Below are 22,477 nucleotides of genomic sequence, written 5' to 3'. Positions count from 1 at the left end.
CAGCTGGCTTTAGACATTGCTGAAAGAGAAAAAGTGGCTGGTGCTCTACCTCTATACTGACTCATGAATGGTGGCAAATTCCCTGTGGGGGTGGTTGCAGCAATGGAAGCTGAACAACTGGCAGCTCAGAGGTAAACCCATCTGGGCTGCTGAATTATGGCAACATATTGCTGCCCGGGTAGAGAACCTGGTTGTAAAAGTATATCACGTAGATGCTCACATACCCAAGAGATGTGTCACTGAAGAACATCAAAACAATGAGCAGATGGACCAGGCTGCTAGAATTGAAGTGACTCAGGTGGATCTGGATTGGGAACATAAGTGTGAATTATTTATAGCTTGGTGGGCCCATGACACCTCAGGCCATCATTCCCATAGACTAAGGGAATGATATCTGTGTATTGTATCAAAGGATGGGAAGGGGAATGTGTGGTTAATCAGGTTGTATTAGTGTCATACCTGAGCATGATGTAAATGGTATGGAATAAGGGGTGGAGAATGTGGACTTAAGATAATCCTAAATCTTTGTATCCATGAAAGCTGTGATCACTGTCTGCCATATGTTCCTAATTAAAAAGTTTTCTCCTCTATCCTAGTCAGAGCAGTAACAGGTAGTCTTCATAATCTCAGTAGAAGTATTGAACTCTCCTTTTAAACCCCTGCCCCCAAATGATAGTGAACTTAAGATACTTTATTCCTGTCTCCCTTGAATTAATTAAATATATGAATTGACTGAAGATTCAAATGTATTTAAAGGTTAAAGTAAGTTTTTAATCACTGTTGTCGTGGTTTAGCCCCAGCTAAACCAAGTCTAATGCTGAGTCTTGAGGTGACTGGAACTAAGCTACCAGACTCCAACATGCAGCAGGCCATGCAGTAAATAACCAGTCTCATTTCTGTAAAAAAAGTGGGATTCTAGTAGTAAACTCAAAGGTGTTATCAATTCACTTTGTGAAAACAGCTGTGGTAGATAATTTTTGATAGTGTATACTTAATTTCATAGAAATAAGGGGAATGTCAGTGATTGGCATAATGATACATGGTAGCTCTAGGACTCAAGCTCTCTGTGGCAGAGTAGCAGCACATTTTCACATGATCTCCCTGAAAACAATATCGTTCATTGAGACGCCTGTGTCAAGCTTGACTTTAGTGGTAAATGTGCAGGACCTTGCACTTGGCCTTGTTGAACTTCATGCGGTTCGCACAGGCCCACCTCTCCAGCCTGTCAAGGTCCCTCTGGATGGCATCCCTTCCCTCCAGCATCTCGACCGCACCACACAGCTTGGTGTCGTTGGCAAACTTGCTGAGGGTGCCCTCAATCCCACTGTCCATGTCGCTGACAAAGATGTTGAACAGTGCCCTTGTCCCAGTACCGACCCCTGAGGAACACCACTTGTCACTGTTCTCCACTTGGACATTGAGCCATTGACCACAACTCTTTGAGTGCGACCATCCAGCCAATTCCTTATCCACCGCGTGGTCCATCTCTCGAATCCATGTCTCTCCAATTTAGAGACAAGGATGTTGTGCAGGACAGTGTCAAATGCCTTGCACAAGTCCAGGTAGATGACGTCAGTTGCTCTTCCCTTATCCACTGTTGTGGTTTTACCCAGCAGGCAGCTAAAACAACCACACTGCTGTTTGCTCACTTCCCCCCAGTGAGATGGGGGAGTGTCATGGTTTTACCCCAGCCAGCAGCTGAGCACCACGCAGCCATTCGCTCACTCCCCACCATCGGGATGGGGGAGAGAATCAGAAGAGTGAAAGTGAGAAAACTCGTGGGTTGAGACGAAGACAGTTTAATAGGTAAAGCAAAAGACACGCGCACAAGCAAAGCAAAGCAAGGAATTCATTCACCACTTCCCATGGGCAGGCAGGTGTTCAGCCATCCCCAGGAAAGCAGGGCTCTGTTACGTGTATCGGTTACTTGGGAAGACAAACGCCATCACTCCGAATGCTGCCGCCCCCCCCATCCTCTTCCCCCAAGCTCCTTATAAACTGAGGATGACATCATATGGTATGGAATATCCCTTTGGTCAGTTGGGGTCACCTGTCCTGTCTGTGTCCCCTCCCAACTTCTTGTGCACCCCCAGTCATCCCCCTGGCAGGGCAGTGCAAGAAGCAGAAAAGGCCTTGGCTCTGTGCAAGCACTGCTCAACAACAACAGGTCCGTAGAACAAAAACATCTCTATATTATCAACACTGTTTCCAGCACAAATCCAAACCATAGCCCCATGCTAGCTACTATGAAGAAAATTAACCCTCTCAGCTTAAACCAAGGCAGGGAGAGAACTGAAAAAAGTAAAACTCATGGGTTGAGATAAAACAGTTTGATAGGATAGAAAAGGAAGAGAATAATAATAATAATAATAATGATAAAAGAATATACAAAACAAGTGATGCACAGCGCAATTGCTGACCACTTGCTGACCCAGCTAGTTCCCAAGCTGTGGCCCTCCCCAGCCAACTCCCCCCAGCATATATACTGAGTGTGACATCATATGGTATGGAATATCCCTTTGGCCAGTTTGGGTCAGTTGTCCTGGCTGTGCCCCCTCCCAGCTTCTTGTGTACCTCCTGTGGAAGGGCTCCTCGCTGGCAGGGCCTGGGAAGCTGAAAAGTCCTTGACTTAATTGTAAACACTGCTTAGGAACATCTAAAACATTAGTGTGTTATCAAAATTGTTTTCATATTAAATCCAAAATACAGCACTATACCAGCTACTAAGAAGAAAATTAACTATTCTAGCCAAAACATGGACATCCACCAACACTGTAACCCCATCATAGAAGAAGGCAACCAAATTTGTCCGGCACAATTTGCCCTTAGTGAAGCCATGGTGGGTGTCACCAGTCACCTCCTAATTTTCTATGTGCCTTAGCCTATTTTCCAGGAGGATCTGCTCCATGATCTTGCCAGGCATGGAGGTGAGACTGACTGACCTGTAGTTCCCCGGGTCTTCCTTTTTGCCTTCTTAAAAATGGGGGTTATGTTCCCCCTTTTCCAGTCAATGGGAACTTCACTGGACTGCCAGGACTTCTCAAATATGATGGAGAGTGGCCTGGCCACTTCATCCGCCCGTTCCCTCAAGACCCGCGGATGCATCTCATCAGGTCCCATGGAGTTGTGCACCTTCAGGTTCCTTAGATGGTCTCGAACCTGATCTTCTCCTACAGTGGGCGGTTCTGCATTCTCCCAGTCCCTGCCTTTGCCTTCTGTGACCTGGGCAGTGTGGCTCAAGGATTTGCCAGTGAAGACAGGCAAAAAAGTCGTTGAGTGCCACAACCTTCTCCATATCCTGGGTAACCAGGTTGCCTGTTTCATTCTGGAGGGGACCCACATGTTCCCTCATCTTCCTTTTATCACTGACATACCTATAGAAGCTTTTCTTGTTGCCCTTGACATCCCTGGCCAGATTTAATTCTCTCAGGGCTTTGGCTTTCCTAACCTGATCCCTGGCTGCTCGGACAGTTTCTCTGTATTCCTCCCAGGCTACCTGCCCTTGCTTCCACCCTCTGTAGGCTTCCTTTTTTTGTTTGACTTTGCCCAGGAGCTCCTTGTTCATCCACGGGGGCCTCTTGGTGGATTTGCTTGACTTGCTCTTTGTTGGGATGCATCGCTCCCTAGCTTGGAGGAGGTGACCCTTGAATATTAGCCAGCTGTCTTGGGCCCCTCTTCCCTCCAGGGCTTTGTCCCATGGTATTCTACCAAGCAGATCCCTGAAGAGGCCAAAGTCTGCTCTCCTGAAGTCCAGGGTAGTGAGCTTGCTGCATGCCCTCCTCGCTGCCCTGAGGATCCTGAATTCCACCATTTCGTGGTCCCTGCAGCCAAGGCTGCCCTTGAGCTCGACATCCCCTACCAGGCCCTCCTTGTTGGTGAGAACAATGTCCAGCATGGCACCTCTCCTCGTGGGCTCCTCTGTCACTTGGGGGAGGAAGTGGTCATTGACATATTCCAGGAACCTCCTGGATTGCTTGTGCCCTGCTCTGTTGTCCCTCCAACAGATATTGAGGTGGTTGAAGTCCCCCATGAGGACCAGGGCTTGTGAATGTGAAGCTGCTCCTATCTGCCTATAGAGGGCCTCATCCACTTAGTCTTCCTGGTTGGGTGGCCTGTAGCAGACCCCCCACTATGATGTCACCTGTCCTTGCCCTCCCTTTAATCCTGACCCATAAGCTCTTGGCCAGCTCCTCACCCTTTACCAACAGAGGTAATTTTGTTCAAAGTCCTTCATGGCTTTTTGGTTCTTTTGTCACACTCCCAATGCCTCTCCCAAAAAAGAGAATAGCTGCATGAGCTAACATGACTCTAAAGAGCTGAGGTAGACTTTCAAAAGGGGAATTCTATTAGAACCAGAACAAGATGACTTGGGACATCTTCTGCTTGTTTAATTCAATGTCCTCTTGCCTTTATTGGAAGCTTTGAAGATAATTCTCCTAATACAATTTCTATTGTAGAAGAATGAAAAAGATTTTTTTTCTCTCTGTAAAAACAAATAAAGCTTGCAAATATGCATTTGCTGTCTCTTAAGTGTCATCTAGGTGAATGGACTTACTGAACAGGAATCAAAATTCTGGTGTCTCGAACATATCTGTTTTAAATGGGAGGGGAGGAAGAAAGGTTTAATATTTAACTCCTAATATTTAAATGCCAGATATATTGATTGGTATGAACATAGGCATTAGAATATGTTGGGGTTTGGGAGGAGGGGAATAGAGGGAGAGGTGTCCATCTTTCTTCCCCCCAGTAATCTGAAATAACTTGTGAGGATTTGTGTATTACCTTAAAATTGCTGGTTTGAGTAAGCAAGTATAGCTGGGGCTGCTCAGCTGATATGTACTACTTGCCCTGATGTATGTTATGATGCTGATAATGAAACTTGTAGATGTTGTAGAGAAGCTGTGCTTTTAGGGGAAAATTAGATGGATTGCTCAAGTTATTAGTCCTTTACTGGAAATAGCAAAAGTTTCTTTCTTTAAAACTGAATCAAATATGTTCTTTCGAGGAGGAAATCTAAGATTGGGTATGTCTTACACATTCCATTATTTTAGCACTGATATCATCAGGAACTCTTAATACATATGATATTGCTTGTCATTTATTGTTACTAAATTTGCTAAGTGCACTTATTGCTGGACATTGTATATTTCCTGAAAGAAGACTTTAGGGGAAAGCCAGTGAATCAGCAGTTTCAGTTGACTACATAAGCGTATGCTGCAGCAAACCTTAATGCTGTCACTTCCAAACTATTGAAACTTCCATTTCAGGAAAGAAAAAAATAGTTCTTTGTCTCTCTTGGTACCCTTTTGCCACTCTTGGGTCCATCTTTCAACCACAACAGTAAGTTGCAGCTTTATTAATAAGTAGTTACAGTTGAGACTGTTTAAAGCTAGACTAAAGCTTTCAGTCAATTCCAGCCCAACAAACTTGATTAATTATAAACAATGCGGATTGTTTCACTTTGACCAACAATCTTTCTTTGCATGTGTGTTCCATTTATGTTTCATAACGATCACTTTGGCTTTGAAAGTAGATATAATTCTCTGAAGAATACATCTGTATGGAGTCGAGGCCTGGATATCTAATTGGATATGCTTTTAGCAGGAGGGTGGTACTAGAGATCCCTTGCAACCTAAGTTATTCTGATTCTATGATAAAACCCCATTGCTTACAGCAGTTAAATTCTTCCTTGCTCATGTCATAATATTTTCTACTTCACAGCAAAAAGACTCCTCATTCATGTCTTGAAATTATCCTATTTTTTAACAAACAGTGAAATTTTATTGCCTCAAATTTGCTAGTTTTCAGACTTCGTAAATAAAAGATCTGATTTAACTGTCTCTCTGAAGTTTTGCTTTATTCTTGCACTGTTCAAAGGTGCAGCTTCTACTTATTTCCATTATTGTTTATACCTGCCCCCAAATATGCTAAACAAGTCTAAGCAGGAAATAAAATATCAGTTTCATGTGTCGTTTAGTGGTATTAGTAGGTTTGAGGAAATCTGTTAGGTAAACCTACCATTTTGAAATGTAAAAAGAAAGTGCAAAGATCAACAACAGCAGCTAATTAGATTACACTTCCCATAATCTAATCAAACAACACATAGGACTTAAGGTTTGTACAAGTGTATCTAATTGATCATCGGAAACTTATTGGGCTGGCTTGTGTTTTAATTCTTGAAAAGAGGACATCATGGCTGCTAGACTAATTTCTTTAATAGATCAAGTGTGTTAAGCCAGCAATACCAGTCATACATAGCTTCTTTTTGGAGTATCCATGTGAGTAGACAGGTGATGCACATGGAGTAAACGTGTTTGGGCATGGTCACATGAAAAGGAAGTCTGCAATATGTGACCTGAGGCTGCAATTAGAAGCATAACTTGTTTGTCACCTGGTTGGAAAGGTTTTCTGCCAGCCTCATTGTTTTATAGTGTCTCAGTATAAAATGCTTCAAGAAAGGTCTTATCTTTTTAGATCCCTATGATACACAGGCAGTCTGCAAAGTTTTCCTTTATGTGGTGGTTTACCCTCGGCTGGACACCAGGTGTCCACCAAGCTGCTCTATCACTCCCCTCCTCAGCAAGGCAGGGAGGGGAGAAAATAAGATGGAAAAACAACCCCAAACTCGTGGGTCAAGATAAAGGCAGTTTAATGTAGCTAAAGCAAAAGGCCGCACGCGGAAGCAAAGCAAAAAGCAAAAGATTATTCTCTACTTCCCATCTGCAGGCAATGTCCAGCCACTTCCCAGGGAGCAGGGCTTCAGTATGCGTACTCCTCAATCCGGAAGACAAACATTGTAAAAAAAATGAATGCCCCAGCCCTGTTCCTCCCCCTATCTCTCAGTTTCTTATTGCTGAGCAGACATCATATGGTATGGAATATCCCTTTGGTCAGTCTGGGTCAGCTGTCCTGGCTGTGTCCCCTCTCAAGATCTTGCCCACCCCCAGCCTACTGCTGAGGGGGGGAAAGAATTGTTGGAGAGACAGCCTTGATGGCACTGCTCAGTAGCAGCCAAAACACTGGTGTGTTACCAACACCTTGCTAGCTACCAATACACAGCACAGCACTATGAGGGCTGCTGTGGGGAGAATTAACTCCATCTCAGCCAGACCCAATACACTTTACTATCCTAGACTGTGGGGAAGCTTTGAGTCTGGAGTGCTTTTGGATGAAAATACCATAGCTTCACCTTTCTGCCATTTTTATAGCTGTTACTTTATCATGCCTGAACTGGACTACATGCAGATCTGTCCAAATGTGAAGATCTGGCAGCAGCATATGCATTTTGTCACCGTTGTGCAGAATGGACAAGGAACACCTTGCTTGCCTACCATCAAGTTGGAGTCTCCCTCCCCTCGCTTTAGCAATGGAGGGAAGTCAGCTTTTAATGTGTTGCAATTCAAAGCAGATAACAGCACGAATATGGCCATTCTCCTTAAGTCTTATGCCACACCCCCCATACACACACTCTGGTGTCTGCAGGCAATGGCATCAGTGTTTTGAGCAGTTCCTGAGCTCTTAACACACAGGTAGCTTTCTCATGATGAATTCTGCAGGGATATACCACTGTAAGGGAACCAGCAATAGGATTGGACTTTATCAGTATGAAGAGAATATATGGGTCTACAAAAAAATTTATTCTGAGGATATACATGTAGTATGTTTCTGCAGTTGCTTGGACTTTTAATAGTACAGTGTGCAGTTGAGGCGCAAGTTCTCGCAGAAAGTGTTCCTGTGGTTTGTACAAAACACTGATGCTGTAATGAAACAAGACAGTTTAGTTACTGAAGACTGAGTTAGAATAATCTACTAAACTGGTTTATCAGTAGTACACTATTCTCTAACTCATGCTTATTGCGGGGAGATTTTTGTATTGGTACCTAGCACTGCACTGGCATCCTTTGTCTTGTTCAAACTTTTACCTCTCTGGAAAGCAATAAGAACAAAAAAGGTGACACAGAGCTTAATGCAGAACCTAATGATGGCCAACGGTATTTACAATCCTGTATAAAATGGGTGATAATACTTATCTTCAAAGTCTGGAGCATTTTAAACCTAAACGCTTTGGTTTGCTTGCTTCTGGTGCACTAGAAAGCAGCCTTTTGTGAGCTGCTTTTTTTCTACCAGTTCCGAGGTTTTCCTTTAAGAGCAGGATAGGTCAGCTTACTGTAGAGACCTGTGCTCTGCTTGAAGTTGGTTTTGCTGTTGTCTTGCACAGAGAGTGTTGGCTTTCAGCAAATAAAAGCAATCTGTTTCTTTTCCCATGAATGAGTAATGATAGCGTGGGGGGTGTTTTTGTATTGGCAGATTAAGTTGAATTTAACATTTAACATTTAGTGTGTGTAATGTCAGATAACATTTTTAATTATCAAATATTAGATTCCTGAAAGTTGCATTGCATAGAACAGTTCTACAAGCACCTAAGTAAGCCTGCTTAAACTTAAGTGTTATGAATGGAGTAAATAACTTATTTCAAATGAAATGTCTCTGTATCACTATGGAATGACTTCTTACGGGTTCGGAAGGGTTTAACCAGACTTTTGTTTCTTCTGATGCTTCTCGAAGTGCATATGCATACAGGGAAAACTAGTTTGGTGAGAACCTACTTAATGCATACTCTGTACATGAAGAAATCCTGTGCCTGTTCATCTGGCTGGTATATAAAACTCCTTTTCACAATGAGCTCTGTGTTTTATAGCTGCAGATTAATGGCAGAGCAATTGAATGTGAAGAAAAGTCTTCTACTTGGACATGGTACTTGAGACAGAGGTGTCCAGTCTTCTGTGTTACATATTAAGCATTCTTTTTTAAAGCTAAATTATATTGAGTCTACTTAATGTTAGATGAAGTTTTAAGAAATCTGTGCCTAAACATTTGTTGAAGTGCTTAATTTGGTGCTAATGACTTTGGACAATCTTAACTGGAAATTAGCATTTTTTAGTTGGTTCACTCTTTTGAACTGGCTGAGGTGTGTGACTTCAGAATAATTTCATTAATCTTTATTAAAACTTGTAATTTTCTGTTATTCTTTCAGTGATAGATGTCATTGTTACTTCTTGCATACTGTATGGAAAACTTTATCCTCACTTAGCAATGTGTCTCAAATGTAATTATAAAGGCTAAAGGTAAAACTGTTCTGTTTTTAATTGTCTGCCAAGAAAAGGAGATTTATATGCCCAGGGACTGAAGCAGAAACAGGATAAGGGTTACTGTTGGGCTTTGACCAATAGTAACCTTTAGACGTGTGTGTCTCCTTTTTGCTATTTCTCTCTAGTGGTCACACAGGATATTGACTTGGGGAGGTTAAATACATGAACTGGTATCTTTTCAAATACTTGTACATAAATAAATAAACACAGAAGTAATATGGGGTGTATGGAAACTTAATTTGTCCTGACCTGTTAGAACACAGTGTGTCATGATATCTCATGATGGGAGGGCATACTCTCATGCTTCAGGTTGGTGGTTCAACAAGTTTTTTGAGATGATCTGAATTTTTATCCTTTTGGATATCCAAACATGCCTTTTCCTTGAAACTCAATTGCACAGAGCTCTTAGCATCTAAATTTGCTTCTAAAGTGCTTTGAGCCTTTTGAGGTGAGAAATGCACTATATGCATATCTTTTTCCTTTCTGTATCTGGGACTAGGTGTTATGTCTAAGTACTTAAGTGTTAAGATAATTTATCGCTTTAGCATTTTGGTTTTATCATGTTAGATTTGTTCTTGACCCACAGCCTAATATTGTTGTCCCAAAACTGGGGGTTCATTTACCCGGTGTGCAACACGCCAATATACACACAGAGCAGAGGTATTTTATTGCGTATTTGCGCAGATATGGGTGTCTGTCCCAAGACAGCACACCCCAAAGCTCCAAATCAGTGGTTATTTATATATACAATATTAACATATTCATCTTTCTAATACATATGCATTGTTATTCTATTAAATGATTGGTTTAGATTTCTTAATCTAGCATGCAAACTAGAACACATGCTCAGTTCTTTTTTCCGCCTTTATCTTTTGAGTAGGTGGTATAGTTAGGGTGGGTGGTCCATGGGTCGGTGGTCGTGATCTCTCCCTGCTGGAATTACCTTTCCCCTAGTTTCCCGGTACTTTTGTCAAGTCTAAATGGTTCTTCATGGTTTACTGACTGATCTAGTAATATATCAGTTAAACTTCAGCTTTTAACAATCCCAACCTACTTATCAGACAAAGGTACATTATTCAGATATTTCTTGCCTGGCCTTAGACCAGCAGGGGTAGGGCTACACAATGGACTTTTGCAGCAGCATGACAACTTGATTCATATCACCTTTCACATTTGATTTTACTGCAACATCAGCACTTTCCTGCCTTCCCAATGCCTATGCCATTTTCAATTTTTTCCACAAAAGTAAACCAGCTAGAATTTCGTTGTTGCTTCTTGCTTGTTCCATATCATTTGTTCTGTCTCCCCTTCTTCCTGCCCCACTGAATTTCTCTGCCACTGCAGAATTTCTTATTCCTGTCAAAGATCCTTCACAGTATTCTCTGTCTACCCAATCATCAAGTTCATCTATTAACAGTATTTCAGATATTACTCTGAACCATCTGTTTCTTTTGTCACAAAAATTTTGCAACTGGCCCATGCCAACAGAAAGGAGAGGCTAGGATGCAAAGTATGGAATTACAAGAGTAATTCTTTATTCATGCTCATGAGGTGTCCCATTCAAATTGGGGCACATCAAATGTGATTTTATACATGGTTCTTATACCTTTCAAGTATTAGGATACAACGTGATTTGACCAATCACTACTTAACACACACATGCTACTGTTCTGCAAAGCAACTATAATTCTAGGGCATCATCATGCATCTGCTTTTTTTCTTGATCTAGATGTCCTGGAGTCGGTCTTGATACAGTTACTTGTCTATGATGCCAGATAATGGGAGGGTTTCACAGAGGTGTTAGAGCGGCTAGGATGATAGTGTTATCTTGATAGTCCAGGGGTATCCTTTATTCTTTGGGGTAGGGGCTGTCCTCCTTGCAATGAGCTGGGGTCCTTTAGTTATGCTTACTTAACGGTGACTATACAGTTGTGGTTTTGTCCCAGCTGGCAGCTAAGCACCATGCAGCCACTTGCTCAATCCCCCCCGGCAAGATGAGGGAGAGAATAGGAAGAGTGAAAGTGAGAAAACTCGTGGGTTGAGATAAAGACAGTTTAATAAGTAAAGCAAAAGCCACATGCACAAGGACAGCAAATCAAGGAATTCATTCACCACTTCCCATTGGCAGGCAGGTGTTCAGCCATCTCCAGGAAAGCAGGGCTCCATCACGCGTAACGATTACTTGGGAAGACAAACGCCATCACTCCGAATGTCCTCCCCTTCTGTAAAAGGGTATAAGAAATTTACCAGACATGAGTTACCCTAGGTTTGCTTTATTACAGCACTGGATGCACGGGGGAAACAGCTCCACCCAACGTGCATGCAGGCGATTATCAACACACAAGTTATATAGAATCAAAACATACATATTCATCGTTTTTCTCAGAAAAGGCAGTCCTATGATAATCATTTATTGGAATTCATTTACATATTCTCCTCCCCATCACGCATGCTCAGTGATTTGAGTCGGTGGTCCTCAAGGGTCTCTGGTGGTCATCGGTGGTCGCGCACCCCTGTCCGCTGGGTGACCCTCTTCTTGCGGGTATGCGCAGTATCCTTGCTGTGGATGTACCTGTCCATAACAACTTACTTCATAAGATTAATATTCCCGAACCTATTGTCCGGTTGGGTAGGGACTGTACATGGAACATAGCAGCATTGTACCTTGCCATGGTGTGAGAAACCGGACTGTAAGAACTTTTGTCTCAAAGATCGTTTTGCTCAAGCGGGAAACCCCTCCAGCTACTGAGTGGGATAAGGATTGCCGGGTCGTAAGGACGATTGCCAGGGCGTAGAGACTTTCAACCTGCGACAAACGCCCTGCGGGCTCATGCGCCACGGAGTCAGATAACAGTCGCATGAAGAACGGGGCTGGAACTGCAAGAAGTGTGTACGCATGTGCAGGAACGTGGAGCCGTGTCGTACGTGCCATCGTGAAGACCGCCACCAGTATAAAAGGGGACTGCCAAGATGAGGGTGGCGCGCCTTCGCCCACCGCTGCAGAACAAGAGATTTGGATTCTCCCAAGACGGACCCCTGAGATGCTGTGGACCTGCGTCTTGGTCCGCTGTCGCAGAACGAGATATTTGGACACACACCACACCCCCCCGAGACACCGTGGATCTGTGGCGGTGACTGTTCTTGTGATTCTATCCTGGAGTCTTGCTTGGTTTTCTGCCTTTCTTTTCTGCCCTGTCCTATTGCTCTTATCGGTTATCTTTACTTTTTCTTTCTTTTTTTACTCTTTTCATAATAAAACTGTTTCTGGTATACGGCATTTGACCTTGTGTCTTAATCTCGCTCTTAGGATCGTATTGAAATCTCCCCGACATTGGATCGGGACACATGGTCAGTTAGCTTCATTACCTATTACCTTGATTACAAACTAATTATTCCAAGCTAATCATTCTATAGTTTCTGTCTCACGGCCTCTATCCCATGATTACATTTTCCCCTTTTTGGAAGTTTTCCTTCCAGGCCTTGAGTAGCTTTCTGATTAGCATAAGTTTTCTTATAGCTAAGCTTCTATATTTTCTACACCTTCCTTCTTCTTCCCTCAGCTTTATATGCTGAGCATGATGTCATATGGTATGGAATATCCCTTTGGCCAGTTTGGGTCAGCTGTCCTGTCTGTGTCCCCTCCCAGCTACTTGTGCACCCCCCACAGCCTACTCGCTAGTGGGGTGGTTTAAGAAGCAGAAAAGGCTTTGACTCTGTGTAAGTACTGCTCAGCAATAACAAAAACATCTCTATATTATCAATGCTGTTTTCAGCACAAATCCAAAACATAGCCTTATACTAGCTACTATGAAGAAAATTAACTCTATCCCAGCCAAAACCAGCACAACAGTATACAATGTAAACTATATATCCTAAGAAAGTTCATACAATTTCATACTATAAAGACTAATTGGTACAATAGTTAGGGAATGAGATTTTCCAACACTGTGTTACGTTCTCTTTCTGGTTTTTCTTCTCCTTTTCCATTCATGGGCCATTTTACGTTAACCTTTAGGGAAATATTTTTCTTCCAGTTCCTCAGTATCTGCTTCTGTTTCACTTGTGAGGACATTTGTCAAACTTAACATTTTTAGATCTTTTTCATGCTATTTTAATCAAGAGATGTTTTTCATTTTTTGCATTATTTAATTAGTTACTGTTCTTGTCTTCTCCCTCTTGCTTTCAGTATCTCACCTTGTTTTATGTAGACTTTTGTTATTTGTCAAAAATAATTTCAGTCTGGTATAAAGAATATTGCTAAAGAGGTCTGAAACAAGCAAAAAAATTGATAGCAGTAATTATCTGTTTTTCTATGATCTCTACTTATTTTGTTGCTTTTAAAACTAAAATGGCACTATTTGAATTATTGGAAGGATTAACTGAGGCTGTTGATTGATTGTCTTCAAACTGAACCATGTTAATTCCTTGATTAATTTTAGAGTACTGTAGTTTTTTTGAATGCTATGTGAAAATTGCTTGGTAGGGATTACGTATACCAAAATAATGGAAACATCATTACTCCTTTTTTGAACCCTGAAATATATGTTGTCTTGCTCTTTTGGGGGCACATAATAAGTTGCAGATAACTACTTTTTCACAGATCATTATGATATAAAAAATAGATTCATAGTAACTTTACAGATGCTACATCAACATCTTAAACTTGCTGACACAATCTGAGTTATTAAACCCCTGTTGCTTCCTGACAAGAAACAGATGGACTGGTTTTAGAGGAGATGACATTAAACTTGCTTTCATGATTTCTTTTTTAATTAAAAGCCTCAGCACTCTAGTTTTGTGTGTGGTTTGGTTTTTAGACTGAATCTGGCTATGGATCAGAGTCAAGTTTACGACGCCATGGCTCCATGGTGTCTCTTGTTTCTGGAGCAAGTGGATACTCTGCAACATCCACCTCTTCATTCAAGGTTAGTGAATAATATTTTCTTAGTATTGTTGTGTAAATAACACACACAACTGGAAAGGAAATAAGCTATGTGAAGACTTATTCACACAATCATAGGAAAAAAATCCCGAATCTTTGTTTTATTATAAGTGTTAGTAATTCAGCATGTGATGATGAACAGATCATACAAGAAGCTTTTTCATGTCTCTGTGCAGTTGTCCCTCTTAAACTATGGTGTCATTTTCGAATAGCAAGAAAATCAAGCCTGTGGGAGGATTTAGTAACCTTTCCTAGCGTACTTCTGAGAATATCAGGGCTTCTGAATGAAAGGAAATGCTGATTCTGTGACCTAACAAATTTGATTAATACTGATTGACAAATGATGGCCTTCCTTGTTTCATGTATATAAATATTTAATTTTTGAACTTGGATGGGCTGTACTGGGAGTGCAGAAGAGGAACAGCACAAGAAAGAGGGGTGTAAAGATTAGAACAAAGATCTTGAACTGACTGTTTTCAGGCAAATAGGTGTAAGCCTGGTAGCATGCAAGATTGTGTTTTTAATAAGCTTTTATTGAATGCTCTAAAGTAGCAGATGCAGTCAAGAGGAAAAATTGAGACCAGTGGACAAAATGAGTAAGAAACACTTTTATACAGTTTCTTATGTTGTTCTAACATTAGCAGTATTTCATAGCTGCTACTATCTGAAATGTCTTTAGTGTATTTGAAGAATGTGTTCTTCATAATTGCAAAAATCCTTCTTTTTTTTTGCATTGAACTATTGCTGAGTATGTAGAAGCATTTGAGCCTTTTTTCTCTTGTATTTTCAGAAGGGCCATAGCTTACGTGAGAAGCTTGCAGAAATGGAAACCTTTAGAGACATCTTGTGTAGACAAGTTGATACTTTACAGAAATACTTTGATGCCTGTGCAGATGCAGTTTCCAAAGATGAACTCCAGAGGGATAAAGGTAAAATTGTAATTTAAAACTCTTATCTCCATAGAATGTAACTTTTTACACAATAATAGCCCTTGAAATAGTTACTATACCATTTGATACCATATAAATAAAATATGTATCTTAATTTTACTCTTTAGTAATGGGATCAATTATAGATATTTCTGCATAAACAGTGTTAACTAATTTTACTTCAGAAGTTGGATTCCCATAAAAATCTGCTTAACTTAAATATTAACCTGTAGCTGTCAACTGTATAAAAGAAATGTTCTTTTAAATATTTGATGCTATAGAACAATTATTGTTTACCCGCATAAGATGAATTCAAGTTAGTTTACCGCTGTGACTCTTACCTTTATTTTGAAAAACAATAGGATATTAGTTTTGATAGGAACGATACATTCTTTAAAAAAGGCAAAGGTTCTGACATAATGAATGCTCCTGAGATGCACTGGCTGCAGCTAGAGCACTGAGTGCACACTTGAGGTCCTAGTAGACTCAGATGTGGATGTCTACATATCTCTGAATTGTTCTTCCCAGAGCACAGCTTGTTGTCATATTCATGCACTCTCCTGAGGCATTTATATTCATCTCCACATTTGTTCTGGCAGCCTGAAACTTTTGGTAGTGAGAAAACAGTAGATAAGTACCATTCCACTTTGAGAACTTTCTAGTGTAAAAGAGTAGATAGTTGCTCAATTGTGGCTCCCTGCTTATCCAGTTGTAACACTGAAATAATGTTCTTCTTACCATTGAATCAAGTGCTAAATTTCAACACTGAGCAAATGTTAGTCTCCTGATGGTTTCTGACAGTAATGTTGATAGTGGTCTCAGGTCAAAAAAAAAAGGGGGGGAGGGTCATGACTTGTTATAGGAAAAAATCTTAAATTCTGCTTAGCCATGAAGATGCTCTTAATGCTTTCTTGCACACTAAAGAATTGGGAAAGCTTTCTCACTGCCATAACACACTCTCTGTCTCTCAAATTTAGTGGTAGAAGATGATGAAGATGATTTCCCTACAATGCGTTCTGATGGGGATTTTTTACATAACAGTAACAGCAGTAAGGAAAAATGTAAGTGTGTCAACTTTTTCACTGAAAATTCATATGAATGGTATGATAAGCCTGATACAAGATGGGTATTTATGCTCTTTTCTAAGCAGAAAATGACAAGAATAGTTATTTGAATGTACGTGACAGGAAGTTCTTATTCGTGTTAAGATAATCATGAAAAGCAGCTAAGGAATGATAATCTGAGTTTTTCTTAATTCACACAAATATTAATGCAAGCCTGTCAAACTGGATTTTCCTATTCTGTGTCCAAAGCCATTTCCACTACAAAATTCTGTTAAAACAGCTGCATCATTCAGATATTGGGAACTGAGATTTGTAACGGGCAATTGCCATTTTTCTTGCAAGTGTTATCTGCTTTAGCAGTGTGGTGGAGCACAATGCTTTTCCAGTTAGGTATGCCCCATTATGGTTTTTATAAGTTGTATGGCTACATTATGGTTAAGTCAACATTGTTACTGATTTTCACTCATCATAATTTTAGCACTTTTTTAAACTGTATTTTCCAATGTTATGATGAACAGAATTCTGATTTTTATTCTTGTCTTAAATGATCTGGTTATAGTCATTGTACTCACTGCATCCATGCAGTATATGTGAAGAACTCATACAAGTTTTGCTGTTTTAGAAATCTGATACTTCTGGCCTGCCAGAAGTTGTGTATGCATTTAAAATCTATTTGCATTCTTCTTATACTTTCTCTTGTTTCCTGACTGAAATTATTTCAATATTTACATTGTCTAGTTTTTGACAATTCAGTATTTATTAGACTTAGGATCACAAAACTTTGAAGCAGTCCAGTTTCAAATCTGATGGAATCTCCAAAAGAAGTACTTGCCAAAAGCATTTTTAAAAATGTATACTCTTTCTTCAAGAACCTGGAAAATATATAGGCAAAAAAAGCCTTTTCTGTCTTCTGTTTTCTTTTTAACTGACTCTAGTTCCCTGTATGTTGCATGTTTCCTTGCTATATTTAAGTGCTCTTTCTAGATTATTGCCAAAACTGTTATGAGGAAAGGAAATGGAAGGAGCTTTCAGTATACTTCCAGAGCATTTGTCATATGAGTAGATTTTTTAAATGATATAAAGTGCTTGCTCTGCTAAGGATTAATTGTAGTGATGATTTCAGAGGTTAGGTAGTGTATAACTCTGAAGTTTTGAATAAATCTTTCTTGCCTCTTATCAGCAAAGATAGTCAAGCATGCAACACTCACCTGTAAGCAAATCCACAGTTCCACTAACCGTATTTTATATATTATATAAAAATATAATCTAGAGCGGTGCACAGGGGGGTTTCCTGAACTGGGGAACCTCAGGGGGAGCCGAGAGAGCTGCCAGCAACAGCAGCTGATGAAACTTGGGCAGGGCCAGGAGCAATGGAGGCCAAGCCCCCCCACATGCATAAAAGAAGGTCTTAGGGAGCGCTGGCAAACGGGGTGTGGTGCAGCAGTTTTCATGGCAGTTTGCATGGGAAGGGTGCTGTAGCTCTGCTGCCTTGACCAGGGAGCAATGGTATCTACCCAGCAGAAAGCCATGGCCTCTCTAAGCTCTGCACTCGCCACAACTGATGCAGCTTCCCAGACAGAACTCCAGTGGGAACATGCTGCCACCCAGGTGTCAGGCTGCAGTGTGTGCCCTACTCTTATGCCAGTACCAGATGGCAGTAGTGAGCACACCTGTGGGAGGTGCACCCAGGTAGAAGAACTCCTCCGCTTAGTGACAGAGCTCCCGGAGGAGGTGAGTACGTTGAGGAGTATCAGAGAGTGCGAGAGAATTCCAGACTACTGGAACCGCACCCTACCTTCCCTGGGACAGGCCCAACAGGCAGGCAGGACACATGATATGGAGGATTCCCTATCCTCTCTCCACTTGGCAGAATGTGGTGACATAAGGGATAGGGGGCACTGGCGACAAGTTCCTGCTCGGCACAGCTGGCATGTCTCCTCTGTGACTACCCCACCTTCCCAGGTGCCCTTGCATACAAGGCTCTGCAAGTGGAACTGAATATTAACGAGGATGATGGTTCACCTAGCTTGGAGGTGTTGCTGAGGTTAAGTCGGCCTACGCCCTGCAACAAAACTGCTTCCATAAAGAAAAAAGGATGGGTCATTGTCATAGGAGACTCCCTTCTGAAGGGAACAGAAGGCCCAATACGCAGACCACACCCACTTCTTAGGGAAGTTTGCTGTCTCCCTGGGTGTGTTGGGTTTGCGTGGCAAGGTTTTGGTAGTGGAGGGGGTCTACAGGGGTGGCTTCTGTGAGAAGCTGCTAGAAGCTTCCCCTGTGTCTGATAGAGCCAATGCCAGCCGGCTCCAAGACGGACCCGCCACTGGCCAAGGCCAAGCCAATCAGCGCCTCTGTGATAACATATTTAAGAAAGAGAAGAACAGCTAGGGAGAGCTTTTGCAGCCAGAGAGAGGAGTGAGAAGATGTAAGAAACTCTGCAGACACCAAGGTCAGTGCAGAAGGAGGGGGAGGAGGTGCTCCAGGCGCCGGAGCAGAGATCCCCCTGCAGCCCGTGGTGAAGACCATGGTGAAGCAGGCTGTCCCCCTGCAGCCCGTGGAGGAAGGATGAGGGGGTGTAGAGATTCCACCTGCAGCCTGTGGAGGACCCCATGTCAGAGCAGGTGGAGACACCTGAAGGAGGCTGTGGCCTGTGGGAAGCCCACACTGGAGCAAGTCCCTGGCAGGACCTGTGGACCTGTGGAGAGAGGAGCCCACGCCAGAGCAGGTTTGCTGGCAGGACTTGTGACCCCGTGGGGGACCCACGCTGGAGCAGTTTGCTCCTGAAGGTCTGCACCCCGTGGGAGAGACCCACGCTGGAGCAGTTCGTGAAGGACTGTAGCCCGTGGGAGAGACTCCATGTTGGAGCAGGGGAACGTTGAGAGGAGTCCTCCCCCTGAGGACAAAGAAGCGGCATAGACAATGTGTGCTGAACTGACCGTAACCCCCATTCCCCGTCCCCCTGTGCCGCTGAGGGGGGTGGAGGTTGAAGCTGGGAGTGAAGTTGAGCCTGGGAAGATGGGAGGGGTGGGGGGAGGTGTTTTAAGATTTGATTTTATTTCTCATTCCTCTACTCTGTTTTGTTTAGTAATAAATTAGATTAATTTCCTCTCTAAGTTCGGTCTGTTTTGCTCGTGATGATAATGAGAGAGTGATCTCTCCCTGTCCTTATCTCGACCCAAGCCTTTTGTTATACTTCTCCCCATCATTCTGGGGGAGGGGTGAGCGAGTGGCCGCGTGGCGCTCAGCTGCTGGCTGGGCCTAAACCACAACACTGGGGCCAGGGTTAAAGATGTGAAGAGAAAGCTTCCTATCCTGGCATGGCCCTTCAGATTATTATCCATTATTGATTTTTTTCAGGTAGGCAGCAATGAAGTTGCAACAAGAAGTCCAAGGGCAATCAAGAGAGACTTTAGGGCCTTGAGATGACTGGTTAAGGGATCAGGAGCACAAGTAGTGTTCCCTCCATTTGCAGGGAATGAGGGGAGAAACAGGAAGAGCCAGCATATCAATAACTGGCTCCGAGCCTGGTGTCACCAGCAAAATTTGGGTTTTTTGATCATGGATCAGTCTACATGACACCAGGCCTGCTGGTAACAGAGGGGGTACACGTGTCTCAAAGAGGGAAAAGGATCTTTGCACAGCAGGTAGCAGGGCTCATTGAAAGAGCTTTAAACTCAGTTTGAAGGAGGAAAGGGATAAAACCAGGCTCACTAGAGATAAGCCTGGGGGCGGCATGCCAATGTTTGAGGGACAGTGTGCTAGCAAGGTCCTTCAGTCTGCCATCTCAGTGGAGGTAGGGGATGGAGATCCATGTAGCAGCAAAGACACAAGGGTTATTGATGTGCTAGAAACCACAGAAGCACCTGAGAATGGTCACGTAGAAACTAGGGCTTCCCCCCAAATAAGGTGGCAGGATCAATAGCCCAACTGAAGTGCATCTACACCAATGCACGCAGCATGGGCAACAAACAGGAAGAGCTGGAAGCCATTGTGCAGCTGGAAAACTATGATACAGTCGCAATCACGGAAACATGGTGGGATGACTCGCACAACTGGGCTGCTTCAAAGGATGGCTACAAACTCTTCAGAAGGGATAGGCAAGAAAGGAGAGGCAGTGAGATAGCCCTGTATATTTTGACTGTCTAGAGCTTGACAATGGTGATGATAGAGTTGAGTGTTTATGGGTAAAAATCAGAGGAAAGGCCAACAAGGCAGATATCATGGTGGGAGTCTGTTATAGACTACCCAACAAGAATGAAGAGGCAGACAAAATATTCTGTAAGCAGCTGAGAGAAGTCTCACAATCGCTCACCCTTGTTCATGTGGGGGACTTCAACTTACCAGACGTCTGCTGGAAATACAACATAGCAGAGAGGAAACAGTCTAGGAGGTTCCTGGAGTGTGTGGAAGATAACTTCCTGACACAGCTGGTGAGTGAGCCAACTAGGGAAGGCGAACTGATGGACCTGTTGTTTGTGAACAGAGAAGGACTTGTGGATGATGTGATGGTTGGAGGCCATCTTGGACATAGTGATCATGAAATGATAGAGTTTTTGATTCTCAGAGAAGTAAGGAGGAGGGTCAGCAGAACTGCTACCTTGGACTTCTGGAGGACAGACTTTAGCCTGTTTAGGAGATTGGTTGGCAGAGTTCCTTGGAAGGCAGTCCTGAAGGGCAAAGAAGTCCAGGAAGGCTGGACATTCTTCAAGAAGGAAATCTTAAATGCGCAGGAGCAGGCCATCCCCATGCGCCAAAAGACAAACCAGCAGGGAAGAAGACCGGCCTGGCTGAACGGAGACCTTTGGCTGGAACTCAGGAGGACTACAAGGATGTCATGAAGTTTTACAGGGAGAAAATTAGAAGGGCCAAAGCCCAACTAGAACTTAATCTGGCTACTGCCGTAAAAGACAATAAAAAATGTTTCTATAAATACATTAGCAACAAAAGGAGGGCTAAAGGAGAATCTCCATCCTTTATTGGATGCGGGGGGAAACATAGTGACAGAGGATGAGGAAAAGGCTGAGGTACGTAATGCCTTCTTTACCTCAGTCTTTAGCAGTAAGACCAGTTGTTCTCAGGGTACCCAGCCCCCTGAGCTGGAAGACAGGGATGGGGAGCAGAGTGAAGTCCCCATAATCCAAGGGGAAATGGCTAGTGACCTGCTACACCACTTAGACACACACAAGTCTATGGGGCAGGATGGGATCCACCCAAGGGTACTGAGGGAGCTGGCAGAAGTGCTCACCAAGCCACTTTCCATCATTTTATCAGCAGTCCTGGCTAACCAGAGAGGTCTTAGTTGACTGAAAGTTAGCAAATGTGATGCCCATCTACAAGAAGGGCCGGAAGGAGGGTCCGGGGAACTATAGGCCTGTCAGCCTGACCTCAGTACCAGGGAAGGTTATGGAGCAGATCATCTTGAGTGCCATCACACAGCACCTACAGGACAACCAGGGGATCAGGTCCAGCCAGCACGGGTTCATGAAAGGCAGGTCCTGCTTGACTAACCTGATCTCCTTCTATGACAAGGTGACCTGCTTAGTGGATGAGGGAAAGGCTGCAGATGTTGTCTACCTAGACTTCAGTAAAGCCTTTGACACCATTTCCCACAGCATTCTCCTGGAGAAACTGGCTGCTCATGGCTTGTATGGGCATACTATTCACTCGGTAAAAAACTGGCTGGATGGCTGGGCCCAGAGAGTTGTGGTGAATGGAGTTAAATCCAGTTGGTGGCCAGTCACAAGCGGTGTTGCCCAGGGCTCAGTCTTGGGGCCAGTCTTGTTTAATATCTTTATCAATGATCTGGATGAGGGGATTGAGTGCACCCTCAGTAAGTTTGCAGATGACACCAAATTGGGCAGGAGCGTCGATCTGCTCAAGGGTAGGAAGGCTCTGCAGAGGGATCTGGACAGGCTGGATCGATGGGCCAACTGTATGAGGTTTAACAAGGCCAAGTGCCAGGTCCTGCACTTGGGTCACAACAACCACACGTGACGCTACAGGCTTGGGGAAGAGTGGCTGGAAAGCTGCCCTGCAGAAAAACGACCTGGGGGTGCTGGTCAATAGCCTGCTGAATATGAGCCAGCAGTGTGCCCAGGTGGCCAAGGTGGCCAACAGCATCCTGGCTTCTATCAGGAATTGTGTGGCCAGCAGCACTAGGGAAGTAATCGTGCCCCTGTACTCGGCTCTGGTGAGGCCGCATCTCGAGTACTGTGTTCTGTTTTGGGCCCCTCAGTACAAGAAAGATATTGAGGTGCTGGAGCATGTCCAGAGAAGGGCAACAAAGCTGGTGAAGGGTCTAGAGAACAAGTCTTATGAGGAGTGGCTGAGGGAACTGGGGTTGCTTAGTCTGGAGAAAAGCTACCTGAAAGAAGGTTGTAGTGAGGTGGGTGT

General features: G+C 43.1%; 2 protein-coding genes and 1 long non-coding RNA gene across 9 annotated transcripts in view; 1 reads left to right on the top strand and 2 right to left on the bottom strand.

Moving 5' to 3' along the window:
* LOC142599217 (uncharacterized) overlaps window positions 1-19,144 on the bottom strand; it is a 544,015-nt gene extending 524,871 nt beyond the window's left edge. For all 3 annotated transcript variants that reach the window (XR_012832836.1, XR_012832834.1, XR_012832835.1), the window contains exon 1: window positions 18,893-19,144. This is a non-coding gene — a long non-coding RNA (uncharacterized LOC142599217). The remainder of the gene's footprint in view (window positions 1-18,892) is intronic.
* The window catches only part of LOC142599156 (3-hydroxy-3-methylglutaryl-coenzyme A reductase-like), a 695,832-nt gene that overhangs the window by 535,421 nt on the left and 137,934 nt on the right, over window positions 1-22,477 (bottom strand). The window lies entirely within an intron of this gene.
* LOC104641364 (ceramide transfer protein) overlaps window positions 1-22,477 on the top strand; it is a 141,260-nt gene that overhangs the window by 66,090 nt on the left and 52,693 nt on the right. For all 5 annotated transcript variants that reach the window (XM_075738974.1, XM_075738973.1, XM_075738971.1 and 2 more), the window contains 3 exons: window positions 13,967-14,074; window positions 14,882-15,020; window positions 15,998-16,081. In XM_075738974.1, the coding sequence (XP_075595089.1) occupies window positions 13,967-14,074; window positions 14,882-15,020; window positions 15,998-16,081 (331 nt within the window). The remainder of the gene's footprint in view (window positions 1-13,966; window positions 14,075-14,881; window positions 15,021-15,997; window positions 16,082-22,477) is intronic.

The sequence above is a fragment of the Balearica regulorum genome, chromosome W, assembly GCF_011004875.1.
Source record: "Balearica regulorum gibbericeps isolate bBalReg1 chromosome W, bBalReg1.pri, whole genome shotgun sequence".
In the NCBI taxonomy this organism is placed as follows: domain Eukaryota; kingdom Metazoa; phylum Chordata; class Aves; order Gruiformes; family Gruidae; genus Balearica; species Balearica regulorum.
The sequence above is the reverse complement of the archived record's forward strand: the minus strand, read 5'-3'. Positions and strand labels throughout refer to the sequence as shown.